The sequence below is a fragment of the Aethalodelphis obliquidens genome, unplaced genomic scaffold, assembly GCF_003676395.1.
Source record: "Aethalodelphis obliquidens isolate GAN/ISIS:26980383/991018 unplaced genomic scaffold, ASM367639v1 scaffold9, whole genome shotgun sequence".
NCBI classification, from domain to species: domain Eukaryota; kingdom Metazoa; phylum Chordata; class Mammalia; order Artiodactyla; family Delphinidae; genus Aethalodelphis; species Aethalodelphis obliquidens.
This window is the reverse complement of record NW_020837953.1, coordinates 45394265-45412554: the sequence shown is the minus strand read 5'-3', so window position 1 is coordinate 45412554 and position 18290 is coordinate 45394265. Positions and strand designations below refer to the sequence as shown.

The following is an 18290-nucleotide window of genomic DNA, read 5'->3' as shown; positions in this document are numbered from 1 at the left end:
GAAAGTTAGCAAATTACAAAGGACTCAAGCCCTCAACACGTCTTTCACATAAGATTTCTGTTAGTCCGCCATAATGAAGACATTTGATAGCTGAAATCTTCATTAATGCTAATGGACTAATTAATTAGCCCATTTGCTAATTCAATAATGAACACCAAATGCAGGTGAATGGACAAACTTAAGAAAATGTGGATTTTAACAAGAAATATTATCACTGACTAAACTAAATATACTTGAACTGTTCCCAAAATACCCAATCCAAGCACATATTTTTAAGCTGTGTGGGTTTTCCCCAAGAGAAGCAAACTTTGACATTTTTTCTTGGATCTATTAGACTTAGAGACCTCCATCCCACATCTGGAAAGAACATTTCAAACTTACCTTGATGTAAAATCAAACTGGGAACAATTAGCTACTTAGTGACTGAGACCTGAATTTGACAGAGTCAAAAGAATGTTAGAAATGAAATAAATGAAAGAAGTATTCAAAGTTTATCATCCTGGATGTGAAGAAAGGAACATACAACAAAACATGCACTTGCCTCTCCTGCCCTTTAATTTGGGAACACCATACTCTCTTGATATGTCATGCCCAGAAAGAGAAAATGATAATTATTTTAAAAGCTTTGCTAAATTGAAATATGACCATTTCATTCGGCCTTCCATCAACCCTCCCTCTCTCAAAATTTCTGATTTAAAAAATCAGAAGGATAGATCCAAGCACTCTATAGACTACACCTAGATTACTTTGCTCCGAGGCCGAGGAAAATGTTTATGATTCCAAGATCCACTCGGAAGCATATATCTGCAATGCGTAAGCTTTTCGTTGGCAAGATCAGTCAATATCAGAGAGCGTGTAACGCTGAAAAGATTAAGCGGTTGAAGGTTAAAACAACAACAAAACAATCGATTCACTAAGTAATATGTTTTGGCCAAGTAACCATAAAATAATTTCGGCCCTAAGGAATCAAAGAGGGCTTTCTCGTTTTTGCACGACCTAAATTACTGTCAGAAAAACTGCACCAAGGCGTCGGGGGTGGAGGAGAGGAAGATTTCTGACACCGGGTGAGACGACGGTCGTAAACCTCATCACAATTTCACCTTTGGGTGAAAAGGTGGGAGGGGAGCCAGAAGTTTCAGCCTCGGCTCGTTCGAAAACACGTTTAAAAGACCCTGGAAGGAGGCGGAAAAGGGCGCAGACGCCGCGTCCGCGGTAGAGCAGCAGCAGATAATCGGGATCTGGAGAAAGGATGCGAAGAAGTGGGCTCTTATGTAAGCACACACCAAAAATTGTGCGTGCAAACCCGGCCTGATGCACATCTCGGCACACAACACACGTACCCGGTATCTCACCCCAGGGATGCCTCCCCAGCCTGCGGGCGCTGCCGAGGAAGACTGACCGACACTTCGGCCCTTCTGCACGTCCCCCCAGATCCGCGCAGCCACCAACCCGGCGCGGGTGCGATGGGGTCGGCCAGCTTCCCCCGGCGCCTGCAGCGCGCGTCCACAGCCTCTTGCACCGCGACCCAGAGCCGCGCGCCGGGCCCCGAACCCCGCGTCCCGACCCGGCTCCCGGCGCTCAGCCCCCGCGTCCCTACCCGGCCCCGACGCTTACCTCGCGCGGCCCAGACCCCGCCGCCGCACAGCAGCCCGGCCAGCAGCAGCCAGGCGGCCGGGGCCAGCGCGGGAGCAGGGCGGCGCAGCATCGCTCCGGCTCCCGGCGCCGCGGCCCGCCCGAGGCGGGAGCGGCAGGGACGCGCGCGGGGCGCCGAGCGGGGCTCTCGTGGCCCGAGGCCGGCTGCTTGGCGCTGCGGCGAGCACCGGGGTCCGAGGAGGCGCCGCCGCCGTGACGCTGGGCCGCGCGCTCGGGCCGCGGGCGCCCTCCCCTCGGCGCAGGCAGCGCTTCGCTGGAGGCAGAGGCAGCAACTAAGATGGCGGCGGCGCTCTCTCTCGGGTCCGGCGAGGGTACCCGGCCGGGGGCGGGGTGGCGGCGGGAGGGGCGGGGAGGGGAGCGACGGCGGGGTGGGGAGGGGAGCGACGGCGAGGCGCGCGCGCGGCGCCCCGGGGAGCGCGCGGGGCGTGGGGTGGGGGCGGGGCGCGCGGGCCTACGAACCCGCCGGCGGGGCCTGGAGCGCGCGCCCGCGGGGCCGCGCCGGGGATTTGGGCCCGAGAGAGGCTGGGAGAGGATCCGGGGGCTGCACCCCCCTGTCAGCTGCCGCAGCCGAGGCCATCAACTCCTCATCCCCACGCGCGCTCACAGGCCCCGGAGCCGAGCGAGAGCTACCCTGGGGCCCGTGCCTCCCCTTTCTCCCCTTCCCAACCCCACCCCAAGGAGTGCAGACCCCGCTGGAGGGTGCAGCCCAGGGCCGCTGAGCGCCAACACCCTGCGCCACTTGGAGCAAGTCACGTCGCCTCCCAGAACGTCGGTGCCCTCTTCTGCCAAGTGGCGGTGATGAGAGGGAGCTTGCGGGGTCGTGAAAGGTATTCAAGGAGACGAGGTCAGCGAAACGCGCTTTGTAAACAATCAAGGGCTGCGCAGCACGTGCTGCAGCGGTTCCAGCGCTGGGAGGGAGCTTGCTTGTTCCAAGTCCGTCCTGAATTTGTAACTCAGGCTTCCTCCATTTGCTGAAGAAATCCGTCTGTGGCTTTTTAAAGGCGGGTTGTGCAGGTGACCCTTTCTAGATCTTAGTGTGATGCTAACGGTCCCTTAGAAATGCAGAAATCCAAATGGATGAAGAAGGGTCCCTTCAGGGCTCTTGGGTCCTCCTCTTTTCTTCCTGTCCTGGGGTCCCTACCTCCCCCCGACCCCTGGGGGCGCCTCACACTAGAGGAAAGGACCAGGACAGTCATGGATGGTCTCCTGAGTGCCAGGCACTGTGCCCTATGAGCCGACTTTATTGGCTTCATTTTGCAGAGAAGGAAACTCAGGCGAAATGACTTCCCTAGTTGAAACAAATACTGTAAAAAGATCAGCCCTCAAGGACAGGGCTGGCATTAAGGAGACACCCACAGCAAAGGTTAAACGATAAAATGTTAATTATTCAAGACTCTGCTGGAAGAGCTATCAAAGGTGATTCACCGCACAGTGATTGCCCTTGGCCCTGTTTGCTGAGAGGGTCTAACCGGCTGGTGGGCTTTGTGGAGACGGCTTTGTCGAGACCAGCTTGGGATGGGGTGAGGGAGGGTGGGCGGGCAGCCTGGGACGCTGGGAGGAGAATGAGTCACTCAGTTTGTGGAGAGCAGAGGACTTATTTAGGAGAGTAGTGGGTGAAGAGCCCAGAAAGGTAGATCGAAGCCATTGTGAGGTGCCTTAAATGTCAGGATGAGGGATTTGGACCTAATCCTACAGGCCACAGGAAGACCTTGGACAGCAGTGAACAGAGGTGTGATGTGACCTTGGAGGGAGTTTCAAAGCAGTCTGCGATGGAATATGCTCTTCCCTGTCCTTTATCCCTCAAAATCATCCTCCACCAAAGCCTGAAGACTCCACATCTCATCCCCCTGCCCATCCCGCCCCTGAGTCCAAGAGGACTAGACTCCCTTGGATAGACCCCTCCCCCAGGCACCTGCCTGGCCCCCCATTTGCCATCTCCAAGCCATGCCCCCCACTCCTTCTCTCCAGCACTGCAGAGTCATCCTCTCCGGGTGTTGCTGTTGCTTCCGGGCCTTCCTGGTTCCCAGTGACTCCCTGCTGCCACCTCATCAGGCCCAGACAGCTCTGCTGGGCTTCCCACCCCTCATGCCTGGGCCCCACCCAGCTGACCTCAGGGCCCACTGTCTCACCACTCTCTGAGTTCAAGTTCATTCCTTCCCAGGGGCAGCATCACATAGTACACCATCCCCAACCTTTGCCCTGAGCCTCAGGTCCTACCAGTGCACTTTCTGGGCTGCCTCCTCCAGGAAGTCCTCTGGACTATCAGGCCCTCGCTCCCCAAACCCACATGCTCTTAACCCAACAATCCAGGCTTCGTAATCTGCTACTTTGTGCTGTTGATTGACTACTCCACATGTGTCCTCTTCTTCTCCACACTATTCTAGTGGGAAGGACCCAGATGGTACAGTCAGACAGCACTGGATAGGAATTCTGGCTTCTGCTACTACGAATGACCTTGGACAAGTTACAGAACCTTCTGAATCTCTTTCCTCACCTGTGAAATGGGATAATGATACCTATTTCCTAGAGTTGTGAGAATTAAATGAGATGATGCAATTAAAGTGCCTCCTAGAGACTAATATACAATAGGTCTAAACCTATGGTAGTTTGTTCTTTTCCTTCGAGCTCCTAGCGTACTGCTGAACATACAGTAGGTCCTCAATAAACACTCGGTGATGAACGAAATGAATTGCTGAGTTAGTTTTTTATTATTATCATGCAGATCACATCTCAGAGAGTAAAAAACATAGCCTGTAGGTTTCCAGGGACCTTGGAGATTTACAAAACATAAAATCAGAAAGGCATAATCTCAGAACTATGTTTTGAGTCAATAGGCTGATGCCAAGAGGGAAAATGTATTCAGTTCTATAAGCAACACAAACTGAAGCTCTTTGGTGTCTGCAATCCTGATCCCTTTATCTTCTTACCCACTCTGTCCCTTAGAGAAACAGAGACATAGATCTAAGCAGGTCCAGCGGCAGGTGGGCAGGCAGGCGGCCCCAGAGCTCAGTGCAACCTGCACACGCTGAGATAGTGCCCATAGGACAGTTAGTCCAGCTGCAAGGCTCAGCTTGAGCGTGTTGGAAGCCAGGGAAACCAGTGAACTCAGTCTCTGGTTGGCCTGACGATAGCCTCAGCCATATTGGCACTTTTCAGAGGTCTCCACGTGATGGATGGCCTCAAAATGGCCCTGAGATGGGGATCGATCCAAGCTGAGGCTATGGGTAGCAGAGAGGGTCCTTGCCTGAGCCAAGCCAGCTGCTGACTCAGCAGCAGCTCTGGGAGCCCTGGAGTGGGGGAAATGAGGCACCACCCAGGCCCATCCTTAGGCGGCGACTGACTGGGAGGTTGAGCCGGTGGCTTTGTCAGCCAGGCAAGGAAGACTTGATCTTTTGAACGTATAGTCAGCCCGTCTGTGCAGTAAGTAGAGAGGACACAGAATTTCCATGGTGCCGCATCTTTTGAAATGGCTTTTGCTAATAACAATAGCCTAAGCTTTCTACCTGGAAGTGACATATTACTTATGCCTCCAGCAACTCTTTCCAGAAGGTACTTTTATGGTTCCAGATGAGCAAATGTAAAATTTGCTCAGCTCATTGCTCGAAAGAAGGACACCTGGGATTCAATTTCATGTCTGAGCCCAAACGATGCCTTCTCCCTACAGGAAATTACGCCCAAGATGCAAAAAAAAAAAAGCCCTGCACGGGATCCCACAACTTGGAGCCAGCCTGCCCCTCCACGTCAGACCCTCCAGCTGTCCGAGGTCCTGGGAGGCATTCCTCATCCAGGCTGGGGTTCCTCACTGGATTGTTCATTCCCAAGTCCAGAGTAGAAACGGATGAAATGAAGGCTTATGCAGGAAGGCTCTTTGCCAGAAGGCCGAGTCCTTCTCTGGTGGGCGGGTTATTACTATTAACACAGCATGTGCTGCTCGGCCAGTGTTTGTGGAACCGAAGCTGGAGGCAGGCAAGCCATCGTTGTGGCCGCTCTCCTAATGATGTTCTTGGGGGAAAACCCACTTCAGGGCTGCGTGGGAGAAGGTTGTGAGAATCTTGATGAGAGTGACAGATAGGACTAAAACCACAGCCCCAGCACCACCACCAGGGTTCCCCGAGGCCCTGGAAGCCAGGAGGTCTGGCCCCATCGCTGCCTTCTAATGGCCTGGCCAGGTCACTCCATTGCCGTTAGAAGGGATAATCAATGAGGGACGAGACGACGTGTGCTTAAGAGCAGGAACTCTGGTGGGACAAACCCATATCTATCCGCTTCCTTCCCTTTTATAATATTTCCATTTAATCTTTTTTTTTAATTTATTTATTTTTGGCTACCCTGGGTTTTCGTTGCTGCGCACGGGCTTTCTCTAGTTGCAGCGAGCGGGGGCTACTCTTCGTTGCATTGCGCGGGCTTCTTAGTTTGGTGGCTTCTCTTGTTGTGGAGCACGGGCTCTAGGCGCGTGGCACTCTAGCAGTTGTATCACGTGGGCTCAGTAGTTGTGGCTCACGGGCTTAGTTGCTCCACGGCCTGTGGGATCTTCCCGGACCAGGGCTCAAACCCATGTCCCCTGCATTGCGCCACCAGGGAAGTCCCTCCATTTAACCTTACAGGATTATATTAAATATTGGCATGGGTCCAAAGTCAAATCTAGAAAGCAAGATGCTCAGAGAAGTCTCGTTCCATTCCTGCCTCTTCCTTCCTGTCCCCTCCTCCCCTTGAAGATGACCATTTTGTCTTTTTTGGCTTATCCTTCTATTGTGGGAATTTTTTTTAATGCAAGTGAATATTTAGATATGTCTCTCCCTTTCCTAGATAAAAAGCAGCCTATCACGGGACTTCCCCGGCAGCCCAGCGATTAAGACTCTGCACTTCCACTGCAGGGGGCACGGGTTCGATCCCTGGTCAGTGAACTGATATCCCCCACACCATGCAGTGCGGCGGGGGGTGGGGGGGGGAAGCAGCATATCGCACCAGGTGTTCTGCATCTTGATTTTTTTCACTTAGTAAAATATCCTGGAGATGGTTCCATCTCAGTATACAAACAGAGTCTTCATTCCTTTTCACAGATGCGTAGTACTCCCTCGTGTGGCATAATATTGTAATATAATAAGAAATCCATATTTGGCCTTTGTCCCCAGATCCTAGCACAGAGCTCCTAAATCCCTTGGAATTTCCTGGGTGACAGGAGCATCTTTTGTTCTAATGAGGTGACTCTTGGTGGGCTCCTGGATAGTTTCAGGATGAGGGCTAGTCACCAGAAAGACCAAGCCATGATTAGAAGCTTGGAAATTTCAGCCCCACTCTGCCCCAACCTCAGGGAGAAGAAGGGGGCTGGAGATTGAGTTAATAATCAATCATGCCTACATAATAGGGCCTCCATAAAAATCCCTGAACTACAGGATTTGGCGAACTTCTGGGCCAGTGAACAGATCCACTTGCTGAGAGAGTGATGCACCCCAACTGCACAGGGACAGAAAGCAGCTCCTGTACTCGGGACCTTTCCAGATCTTGATCTAGGGACGTTTCCATCTAGCTGTTCATTTGGATCCTTTATAATATCCTTTATAATAAACTGGGAAAGGGAAGTCAGGTGTTTCCTCGAGTTCTGTGGGTCATTATATCAAATTATTGAAACTGAAGGGGGGGTCACAGCCAGATCAGACAAGTGTGGGTAACCTGGGGACCCACTGCCTGCGATTTGCAAAAGAAGTAGAGGCAGGTGGGGCTGAGCCCTAACTCGTGGGGTCTGCACTAACTCTAGGTAATTAGTAGATTAAGTTCATTTGTAGGACACCCAGTTGATGTCCACAGAGAATCAGAGAATTTTTGGTGTGGAAGACCCACACATTTGGTTTCAGAAGTGTTGTGAGTAGAGGGGACTTCCCTGGTGGCGCAGTGGTTGAGAGTCCGCCTGCCGATGCAGGGGACACGGGTTCATGCCCCAGTCTGGGAAGATCCCACATGCCGCAGAGCGGCTAGGCCCGTGAGCCATGGCTGCTGAGCCCGTGAGCCACAACTACTGAAGCCCACTAAGCCTAGAGCCCATGCTCTGCAACAAGAGAAGCCACCATGATGAGAAGCCCGCGCACCGCAAGGAAGAGTAGCCCCCGCTCGCTGCAACTAGAGAAAGCCTGCGCACAGCAGCAAAGACCCAATGCAGCCAAAAGTAAAATTTTTAAAAAAAGAGGTGTTGTGAGTAGAGAAAGAGTTTTCCTTCCTGCGGACACACTGGAGTTTATTTCATCAGTTCCCTAATGATGTGTTGTTTCAAGTCTTTTGCTTTTACAAAGAGTGAGGCAGTGAGCCTTTTTGTATTTTTGCCAGTTGTACTGGTTTCTCCCTCTGTGGCCTTGGGTAAGGTTCTCCACCTCTCCAATCTCTGTATCTCCATCTATAACATGAAGATAAGTCAGTGCCCACCTCCCTGGGTGGATGTGAGGGATAGAGGAACCAACGCACGACATCAGCTGTTATCATTATTCATTTCTGTCCATGGCTCGGGGCTTTACGTCTCTCTGGCAGTGGCAGAAACCCTGACTTAGGAAGGGGCATTCCTGTGGTCTCCAGAGACTGAGCTTGGGGCGCATGGGTTTGGGTTAGACTCTCTCCAAAGCTTTCTATAGCTCTCCACTTGCAAAGGAACCAGGAATTCCCACACATGAAGCATCGGCTATCTCTGGCTGGTGAAATTTTCCAGGAAAGGAAAACTCACCTTGACACAGAAGCCACGCAGCTCACTTTTGCACCCCCAAAAGGGACAGAGATTGAGCTTTCCTGCTTATCCTCACTCCAAAGTTAACACACAGCCTTTTCTCCTCTCTTTGGATGGGCTGCCAGGGGACGCACGCGTGCCACTCACTTCTGCGCCATGGAGAGGAGGGGTGCCTTTTTTTTTTTTTTTTTTGTGGTACGCGAAACTCTCACTGCTGTGGCCTCTCCCGTTGCGGAGCACAGGCTCCGGACGCGCAGCCCAGCGGCCACGGCTCACGGGCCCAGCCGCTCCGCTGCATGTGGGATCCTCCCGGACCGGGGCACGAACCCGTGTCCCCTGCATCGGCAGGCGGACTCTCAACCACTGCGCCACCAGGGAAGCCCGAGAGGAGGGGTGGCTATTTTATTGTGCAGCACCAATCATACACCCAATACGCTATACACACACACCACGTATGGGCAAACGTGGTCCCTCTGAGGGCACACAAGCCAAATATGATGTGCCCTGTCTGCATACAACATGCTGATGGAAAGGACTAGACTGGGTTTCCAGGGAGGAGGGAAAGGCAAGGGCAGAAACTGCCCAGAGGAAACACGGCCACTGTTTGGGCACAGTGGAAACAGCACCAAACTTGGGTTCTATCCGTAGCTCCATCATATTTCCTAGAATTACGGGGGAGGTTGTAGAATAAGTGGTTAAAAAAAATGGGAAGGTTGTCTTACTCACACGGTCTTACTTCAGATATACCTGGGTTCCGATTACTAGCAGAAAAGACCAGACAACCTAGATACTCTGAGCTTCAGTTTCCTCATCTGTAAAATGGTCATCATCACCATCGTCATCATCATCAACCTCCTTCAGATTTTTTTTTTTTTTTGGCCACGACATGCAGCATGCAGGATCTTAGTTCCCCGACCAGGGATCAAACCTGTGCCCCCTGCAATGGAAGCTCGGAGTCTTAACCACTGGACCGCCAAGGAAGTCCCATACCTCCTTTAGATTATTGTGCGGATCAAGTGAGAGAATGCATATAAAGAGTTTAGCTCAGTCTGAGACACATATTAGATGCTCAGTTAGTGGTAACTGCTCCCACGATGATGACGATGGTGCTGATGGTGTATATGAGTGTACTTGAGATGTCTAAGGAGCTGATGATGGTTATAATAACTACTTTCATGCAGCCCTTTAGATTTTGCATCTGTTTAGCAGACTTCCTTTCTCAAGGGCATCTGATGCGTTTGGGACTCACAACAACCTCCCTCATAGGGGTTTTTATTTAACTGATGGGAAGCAGGAGTTCAGAGAGGTTGAGTGACTTGCCAAGACCGTGCAGCATAGAATTAGCAGAGGTTCCTCTGGCCTTTTTGTGTTTTTTCCTGGACCAGCAAATGACAATAAAAATCAAGAGCCAGATTTCAGAAACTCTGGCTCTTTCAAGCCTCCCGTTCATTTAATTGCTCAGGGATACCTTTTTCCCCTCCTTCCTCATCTGTGTAGCAGGGATTAATCACCCCCAGAAATCAAGAAATAATGAGCATGACTCACATGGCGAGTGTTTGCTGCGCAAGAAGCATTCTGTGCATTGTCTGATTTCAACGCTGGCAGCTCTCACATGCAGTGAATACCATGATTATCATGCTTTTACAGAGGAGGACGCTGGGGCTGAGAAAAGTAAAGTAATTTGCCCCAAGGTCACAAAGCTCAGTGGTAGAGCCAGGATTCAAACCTGTATCTGTCTGGCCGTAAAGCTGAAGCTCTTACCGACATCACTAGCTCCCAGAAACTGCTCTGATGGTGAAGTTTCTGCAACACCAGGAAAAGTCAGAGGGGCATCCGGACGGGAGAACTGCTTGGCTGACCTCCATCCTGTCCAATACCTCTTCCAGCTCTGGGAGCTCCTGGTATGGTGGATGCATGGAGAGGATTGGCACTGGGTCAGAGCCCTAGGCATCTTCAGGGCCCAGAAGATCACAGCAAAGCCACAGGGCAGGTGCTGCCCCCTTCCCTGTTCGGCAGGCAGGAGGGACCAGGGGAGGCCTAGGGAGGGGCTTCTGCTGCCGCCCCTTTGTGCCCTCCCTTAGGGCCTCTTGTTTCCAGTCACCCCTGGGCCTCAAGGGGCAGCAGGAAGCCCTTTGTCCTCTCCCCTGCTGGCCTCAGTTGCTGCGCTGGGCTTCCAGCATCTGAAGGCATTGATTTAGGGGATGCAAATGAGGAAGCTGACTGTCAGAGGCAGTCTCCCCGACACCAACGCACGGACCAACCGCAGAGAGGACCCAAGAATTCTCAATGAGCCCTGCTGTGGCTGGCTTAGCAGGAGCCAGGCAGGAGGCCCAGCACAGCCTGGGAAAGGCAGACAAGCAAATTTCAGGAAGGCGCTGGAGCGAGAAGGGCCTCCCTCGCCCTCCGCCCAGGCCCTGGGGGGCAGGGGCACCCTAGTGGCCTGGAGGGGAGGGAAGGGGGCCAGCTGAGGAGTCTGTTAATCCGACTCCCACCCTGGTCCCCCACAAGCCCAGCTAGGAGCCCAGATAGATGGGCGAGGAAAGACTACCTGAACCGCAGGCCACAGGCTCAGTCCATTCCTGTGTCCCTGGGGCAAGACCTGGGAGCTGGAAAGAAGGAAGAAGCAGACGGGCGGCCAAGTATGAGCACAGGGAGCCCCAGACGCGCGGCAGTGGGTGGGGGAGGTGGAGGCTCTGCGGGGCGCTGGCTGGGCCGGGGGTGCCACGTGTTAGGATAGAAGCTCCGGCTGGCTGCCAGCAGGCCCGAGCAGGGCACCTTGCCGCTGAAGGAGGCAAGCACGGGCAGAGGAGGCTCCAGAAAGCTGTCCCTGGGGCTGAGGAAACACAAGGCCGCCTGCGTGCGGAAAGGGCAGAGGAGCTTGTATCTGCCCTTCTGAGGAGGGTTGCCATCTGCCCCCGGACTTGACCACCACCTCAGGAATAAGGACGAGAGATCCCAGCACCAGGCCTCAAGTTTCCAAAGCCGAACCCATCCTGCCCCAGGCCCCAAACAGCTGCCACTTGCATGTGAGTCATGCCCTGGTCACCAGACTCTCTGCCATCCTAGTGGGGGTGGGGGGTGGGGTCAGCCAAAGCCCCCGTGTCAGGACTTGTGGAAAGCTCTGGATTCCTCACTCCTTCAACACCCTCATCCTGCCCACAGCTCCAAAGGCCAGCCTGGTGCCCGGCTCTGGACGGGCTCCAACTAGGGTGCCTGCCAAGCATCCCCCCTCCCCGCGTTTCCCCCCCAGCTCCCCTCGGAGCAGGGTGAAGGGGAAACGGATGTTAATTTGCTCGTCTTTGCTAATTTGAAAAGGAGCATAAACAGCGGAGCGCAGCCGCACGGCCCTGCTGAGGGTGTAGTTTAGGTCCAATTATGTGCTATTAGTCCATTTGCTCAGTGTTCCCACGGCATTAATTGCAGATTTGGTATTGTGGCAATTAACACAATTACGGGCTCCATCTCTCTGCCAGGAGGCCACAATCCACATGCTTTTGGCCAAGGAGTTGGGCTGGTGAGATGGAGGGAGACTCCCACTCGGGAGAATGCCCACCATTATGGGTAGAATGTGTCTCTCCAAAGTTCGTTATGTTTAAGTCTTAACTCTTAGTAACTCAGAATGTGACCTTATGTGGAGGGGGTGGGTCTCGACAGAAGTAACCAAGTTAAAATGATGTCATTGTGGGTGGGCCCTAATCCAATATGACTGCTATCCTCATACAAAGGGGAAATGTAGCCGCGTAGAGGGAAGATGGATGATGTGAAGAGACATGGGAGAAGACAGCCATCTACAAGCCAAGGAGAGAGGCCTGGAGCAGATTTCTCCTTCACAGTCCGCAGCAGGACCAACACTGCCAACACCTTCATCCAGCCTCCAGAACTGTGAGAAAATGAATTTCATTCTTTTTTTTTTTTTTTTTTTTTTTTTTGGCTGCACCGCATGGCTTGCAGGATCTTAGTTCCCGACCAAGGATCAAACCCGTGCCCCCTGCAGTGGAAGCATGGAGTCCTAACCTCTGGACCACCAGGGACTTCCCTAGAAAATGAATTTCTCTTAAGTCACTTATGGTGTTTGTTAAGGCAGCCCAAGCAAACTCATAGACCCACCTCTATCCTATGCAGAGTTCCCCATGGGAGACAAGGAAGGCTCGGGGAGTGGACACCAGTGATGCTGTCTGATTAGAAGGCTTGAGAAAGACTCAGCAGTGATAGCCAGCACCTCCCTCCTGCCCAGCACCTCTTCCCAGGGTTTCCCATCACTGTGGCCTCTGTTCTCCTGGCCCCCAAGCCTTTAGTCTCCACAGCACTGCTGTTGGAATTCCTCTGCACCCACCTCTGATTAGTCACCTGTCTGGCCAATCCTGGATGCGTCACCTCCTTTCCCTTTGTCATCCCCTAATCTTAATGACTCAGGATTACTTACCTTGTAAGGTAAACAGAGTATGTGTTATTTCCCGGGTTAAACCGGAAAATAGTCAGGTGTCTGCACAGGGCTTTCAGGCTCACAAGATACTTACCAAAGACCTGTTTCCATTCCACACTTGAAACCACCCTATGGGGGTTGGTATTATCACTCAGTTCACAGGTGGGGAAACTGAAGCTTGGAGAAATCACACACAACCCATAAGCAGCAGGGCTCAGGACTTGAGTTCTGTGTTCCAATAGGGGAGGGAAAAGCTAGATGAAAAGCTAAATGAAATGGATGTCTTTATTGCAGGACTTCTCAGAACCTTTAGTATACTGCGGCTCTCCAAAAGAATGTGTACAGCATGTAGCATTTTCCGGCCTTCTTTTACTCTTGTGGGACACCTGCCATCCTAGGTAGGGGCTACATGACACCACAGTGCTGCTCTAGGATGGCAAAACCAGGTCTACATGTGGAAGAAGAAAACCCTGATCTCAAGGGGCAGGTCCTCTTCCTACCCCCGTGGCAGGTTAGCTGAGCACCCGGGATTGATGTCACCGTGGGATTTCTCACCACCTGGGGTTCAGCCAGCACCAGAGCCCAGTGGTGGACGGCTTGTCCCCAATCACACAACATCATTCCCTTTAGGCCCCACTGCTGTTCTGCATGTGGCCCTGGTGGCGATGATGCTCTCAAGAGCCTGTCCCACCCCGGTCACAGGAAGGGGATGTGGCTAAGGCCCCAGCAACTGTGATTGGTCCAAAGGTGGCACATTACCCAAGCAGGGCCAATCAGACACTGCCCTGGGATTGTTTGGGGCACTGAGGCTGCTGTAGGAGGAGGTCAGTCTGAAAGGAGATGATAAGACCAAATGGTGAAGCAGACACAAGCAGCGATGGACCTAGAAGAGGAGAATCCCCTCAAAAGCAGTGAGTCTCCAGTTCCAGTCCCTGAGGCCCTGGTTCCCGCAGCAACTGCGTTCATCCTACAAACTTACCCCCAGAGCCTCTCCAGCGACGGGATCCAGTTGGAGATGGGTTTCTGCTGCCTTCAAGTCAGAAGGTTGTGACCACTGCACGTCCCTGAGCCTGGGGTTGCTTTACCAGCCAAGGCAGGCCCAACAGGGCTGTGGGTATGGGTTGCCACACAGGTGTCAGGGCCCAGCCCCCCTGAAACGTGCCCTGAGGCCTCAGCCAGAGAAACAGACCATGTCCTTCTCTCTGTAGGTCCCAAGTTTCTTTGTTTTTGTTCAGAAAATAGAGTCACTGTATCTGTGGGTCACAGAGGGCTCAGCAGAGGAAGCTATTTCAAGGTCAAGGTTATTCATTCATTTAACAAATCTTTATTGAGAGGCTACAATATGTCAGGTACTGGAGACATAGCAGTGCAGAAGCCAGATGAGGTTCCTGTTCCCACGAGCTTACCTTCTAGTGGGAGGAATGAGAGATAAACAAGCAAAGGAAGAAATTCATAAATGAGGCTTTTTCAGATAAAGAAAATAAACAGAAAAATGGGATAGAGCATGTCAGGGAGGAGAAAGCAATATAGGGTGGTCAGTGAAGCCCCTTCAAGGGGGTGCTATGGTCTGAATGTTTGTGCCCCACCCCCCCCCAAAAAAATTCATATGTTGCAATCCTAACACCCAATGTGATGGTGTTAGGAGGTGGGGCTTTTGGGAGGTGATTAGGTCACGAGGGTGGAGGCCTCATGAATGGGATTAGTGCTTTTATAAAAGAGACCCCACAGGGCTTCCCTGGTGGCCCAGTGGTTGAGAGTCCGCCTGCCTGCCGATGCAGGGGACATGGGTTTGTGCCCCAGTCCGGGAAGATCCCACATGCTGCGGAGCAACTAGGCCCGTGAGCCATGGCCGCTGAGCCTGCGCGTCCGGAGCCTGTGCTCCGCAATGGGAGAGGCCACGACAGTGAGAGGCCCACGTACAGCAAAAAAAAAAAAAAAAGAGACCCCACAGAGCTCCCTCCACCCTTCCACCTCGTGAGGACACCATGAGGGCTGGTGAGACCAGAACCTGACCATGCTGGCACCCTGATCTTGGACTTGCAGCCTCCAGAACTGTGAGAAATAAATTTCTGTTGCTTATAAGCCACCCAGTCTGTGATATTTTGTTGTAGCAGCCTGAACAGACTAAGACAGGGAGTGACACTTGAGCTGACATCTGAAAACTGAGGATTCAGCCATGTGGAGAAGAATTGCACGTAGAGCGAAGAGCCAGCACACGAGCCCTGAGGTGGGGGCAGGCTCAGCGTGTCTGGGTGATGAGAGGAGACAAGGGGCTGGGTGTGGAGGGCAGGGAAGCGTGGCAGGAGATGAGGTCAGAGGTTAGCAGGAGCCAGGTCACCAGGGCCTTGGGCTGCCTACCCAAGGGAGGGGAGATTTTTATCCTGCGTGCAAAGGGCAGCCACGGCCTTGCAGGGTACAGGGTGGGAATGCGGGCAGCCTTACTTGTGCTTTCTTGGGTACCAGAAAGGCAAGCAGCTCCCAGGCACACGGTTTCAGGGGAGCCCTTGGGCGGTAAGCAGAACAGAGCCTTCTATGATACAGCAAGAGTCAGAATGCCACTGAGCCTCAAAGGCTCGAGATCACCAGTGCTATCTAGTGGTCAGGAGAGGCCAGGTGATGCTGCCGAAACAAACAGGCCCAAGACCCTCAGGGCACAAAACAACAACACACTTCTTTCCTCATTGGTAGACTGGCACAAGGGCTCTGCCAGGGCCCAGGCTCATAGGCCAGACACCTCTGGAACATTACCAAGCAACTCTTAAAGCCTCCCCCTGAAATGGCCCAGCACTTCTGCCCATGTTGCATTGGCCAAAGCAAGTCAGGGCCACGCTTAACTGAAAAAAGAGGGGGAGGGGGACACAATCCTTTTGTGTGCCTGGAAGGGAGCGCACGGGAGTGTTTGGGGAGCGGCACCAATGACTCCTACAAGCCCCTGCTTCACAGGTGGGAAACTGAGGCTCAGACACATGGGATGGAATCACTCCAGGTTAGTGGCGGAGGGAGGTACAGCGCCCAGACCCTGGGCGCGGTCCAGTGCTCTCTTGGCGATGCCCCACCCCCTCCCCACCCTGCCCCAGCCTCCTCTTCTGCCTAATGACCTTTAAGAGCTTAATCTCATAAGCTGCTGGTGCCCTCCACATACAAGCATGAGCTCGTCCTCCCAACGTCTCAGAGGAGGGACAGGGCACTAGGACACCCCCTCTCACCCTCCTAGTCCCCCAGGACAAATGCTTGGGCCCTGAATAGATCACACAGCCTGGAGAGGGGGCGGCCAGAGCAGGCCCGAGCTAGTGCTGGCAGCTGCCCATCCAGCAGCGGCAGCAGGAATCCGCCAGGCGGGCCAGGGCGGTGAGGGTGCGTTGCCAGCTCTCCGGCAACTGCCCGGCTCCAGCCTGAACTCCCGGGCTTGCCCCCGCGCATCGCCCCCCAGACGCTTTCTCCTTCAGAAGCAGTTTCCCGGGCTCCTCCAGCTGCCCCCTCTGGGTCTGGCTGCCGGAGAGAAGCCAGGGACCAGCGACCCCAGGGGACCCGCAGGCTTCTGCCACTGCCCTGCCCTGATACCCCGCCCCGCCCCCTGGGCCACACAACAGGCAAGGAGGACAGCCCCACGGGCAGGTGCCGGAGCTCCGAGGGACCCTTCTGACTGCCTGGGCTCCTGGCAACAGGCCTGAGTCCACCTCCTCCGTGACAAGGGTTTTGCTCCCTCCCAGGACACTGTGGCGTGTCTCCAGATCAGTCTGCCCAGGCGGCCTCCTCCGTCTCCACAGCGCACGGCTGGGTCCCTCTCATGACCCGCCACCTTCCAGCTCACACGCAGGAGGTCCTCAGCCGGTGTTTCAGGGGCCCAGCTTCCTCAGCCGGTGTCTCAGGGGCCCAGCTGGGGGAGCTGGGCCGGGTTAACTCCCTGGAAGTCTGGAGAGGTCCGGGGGGCCAGCCAGAGGTCTCAGGGCTCCCCTCTGCAGCTGGCCACCTGAGCTAGGGGCACCTGTGGGAGCCACCAAGGAAGGTTCTAGACAGAAACCTTGAGGGGCCAGAGTCCAGGCTGCCACTCCCAGGGCATGGCCTCCCTGCGGCCTCAGCAGTTTCGGACGTGCTATGGGCGGGTGACTCGGCCAGAGGAAAGCCCACAGACCACCTTCCCCTGGGATGCTGGACCAGTTTCCCAGGGGGGCAAGCGGGTAGGGGCAGTCTGGCTGAGAAGGGGGTGGGTGGGCAGGGGCAGCCAGCCCCCCGCCTCCGGCCTCCCCCGGCCTCCTCTGGGCTGGAGTCTGGGGGTGAGGGGCGCAGAGTGTTTCTGAGGGCGCACAGCAGGGACTGCACAGCAGGCCTGGCCAGGAGGGGCCACGCCAGGCCAGGGAGGCCTGGCAGAGGCTGCCTTGGGCACCGTCAGAGCGTTGGGAGGGTCTGTGGAAACAGCTGAGGGTGAGGCTGGTGCCACTGTCGGCCGCCCCCTCATCCGGGCCCCTTCCCCATGCCCGGGCCTGGGCCTCTGGCTCCCTGGGGCGGTGGGTGTTTCTCTTGTGAACCAGGACACGGGAGGGAGCGCAGGCTTTGGGAAACAAGGGCTAGTTTTACTGCCTCACTGTTTCCTCTCCCAGCGTCCCAGCTCCCGGCCAAGGTACAGCTCAGGCCTCCTCCTCTCACGGGCTAGGCTGCCAGGTGCCAGCGGCTCAGCCATCACCTCTTGCTTGCCGCTGCCTTCAACAGGCCGGGCTGCAGTGAGGACAGGAGGCTGTCCCTGCACTGCCCACGGTGGCCCTGAGGCCATTGCAGCCGCCTTCAGCAGGCCGGGCTGCAGGTGAGGACAGGAGGCTGTCCCTGCGCTGCCCACGGTGGCCCTGAGGCCATTGCAGCCGCCTTCAACAGGCCGGGCTGCAGGTGAGGACAGGAGGCTGTCCCTGCGCTGCCCACGGTGGCCCTGAGGCCATTGCAGCCGCCTTCAACAGGCCGGGCTGCAGGTGAGGACAGGAGGCTGTCCCTGCGCTGCCCATGGTGGCCCTGAGGCCGGGGAAGTGCACGGAGGGCCCCGGAGCCGGGCCTGGGAGGCCCATCACCTCGGTGGCATCTCAGCCAGAGTCTTGAGTGCGGCCTGCTCAGAAGAGGCCGCCTGAGGGGAGGTCAAGTTGCTGGTGCGTGCAGACAAAAAGAAAAAAAAAAAGTGGACCAGAACTTTAGCCAGTTTTACTGTTTTGAAATTCCCTCTAGTGAACAAACACGTGCCCAACCCCAGGCAGGCTGCTCCCACGGGTGGCCCACCCTGGGCCCGCCACTGCTGGTGTCCACGCACTGCATCCAGACCACAGCCCAGGAGGCACGTTCCAGAGTAGGAAGCAGAGGCTTGGGGCCCTTCAGTGACTCGTCTGGGTCACGCAGCTGGTAACTGGCAGAGCCTGGGTTTGAACCCGGGTCTGTGCAGCTCCCGAGTCCAGCGTCCGGGAGGGCCTCCCCTGCCAGCGGCCACCCCGGGGACTGACGGGGGCTTTGCTCCACCCACAGCTCTGGCTGGGG

At 54.8% G+C, this 18290-nt stretch overlaps 1 protein-coding gene and 1 long non-coding RNA gene across 2 annotated transcripts in view; one reads left to right on the top strand and one right to left on the bottom strand.

The window, feature by feature from the left end:
• The window catches only part of CLSTN1 (calsyntenin 1), a 78070-nt gene extending 76127 nt beyond the window's left edge, over window positions 1-1943 (bottom strand). Inside the window, exon 1 of the mRNA XM_027110273.1 lies at window positions 1615-1943. Coding sequence (XP_026966074.1) covers window positions 1615-1705 — 91 coding nt within the window. The 5' untranslated portion in view covers window positions 1706-1943. The remainder of the gene's footprint in view (window positions 1-1614) is intronic.
• Window positions 1944-10613: 8670 nt separating this feature from the next.
• LOC113622225 (uncharacterized) lies at window positions 10614-14428 on the top strand. The gene is made up of 3 exons (XR_003433457.1): window positions 10614-11385; window positions 12085-12241; window positions 13077-14428. It is a non-coding gene; the product is annotated as an uncharacterized LOC113622225 (long non-coding RNA).
• Window positions 14429-18290: the final 3862 nt, after the last annotated feature.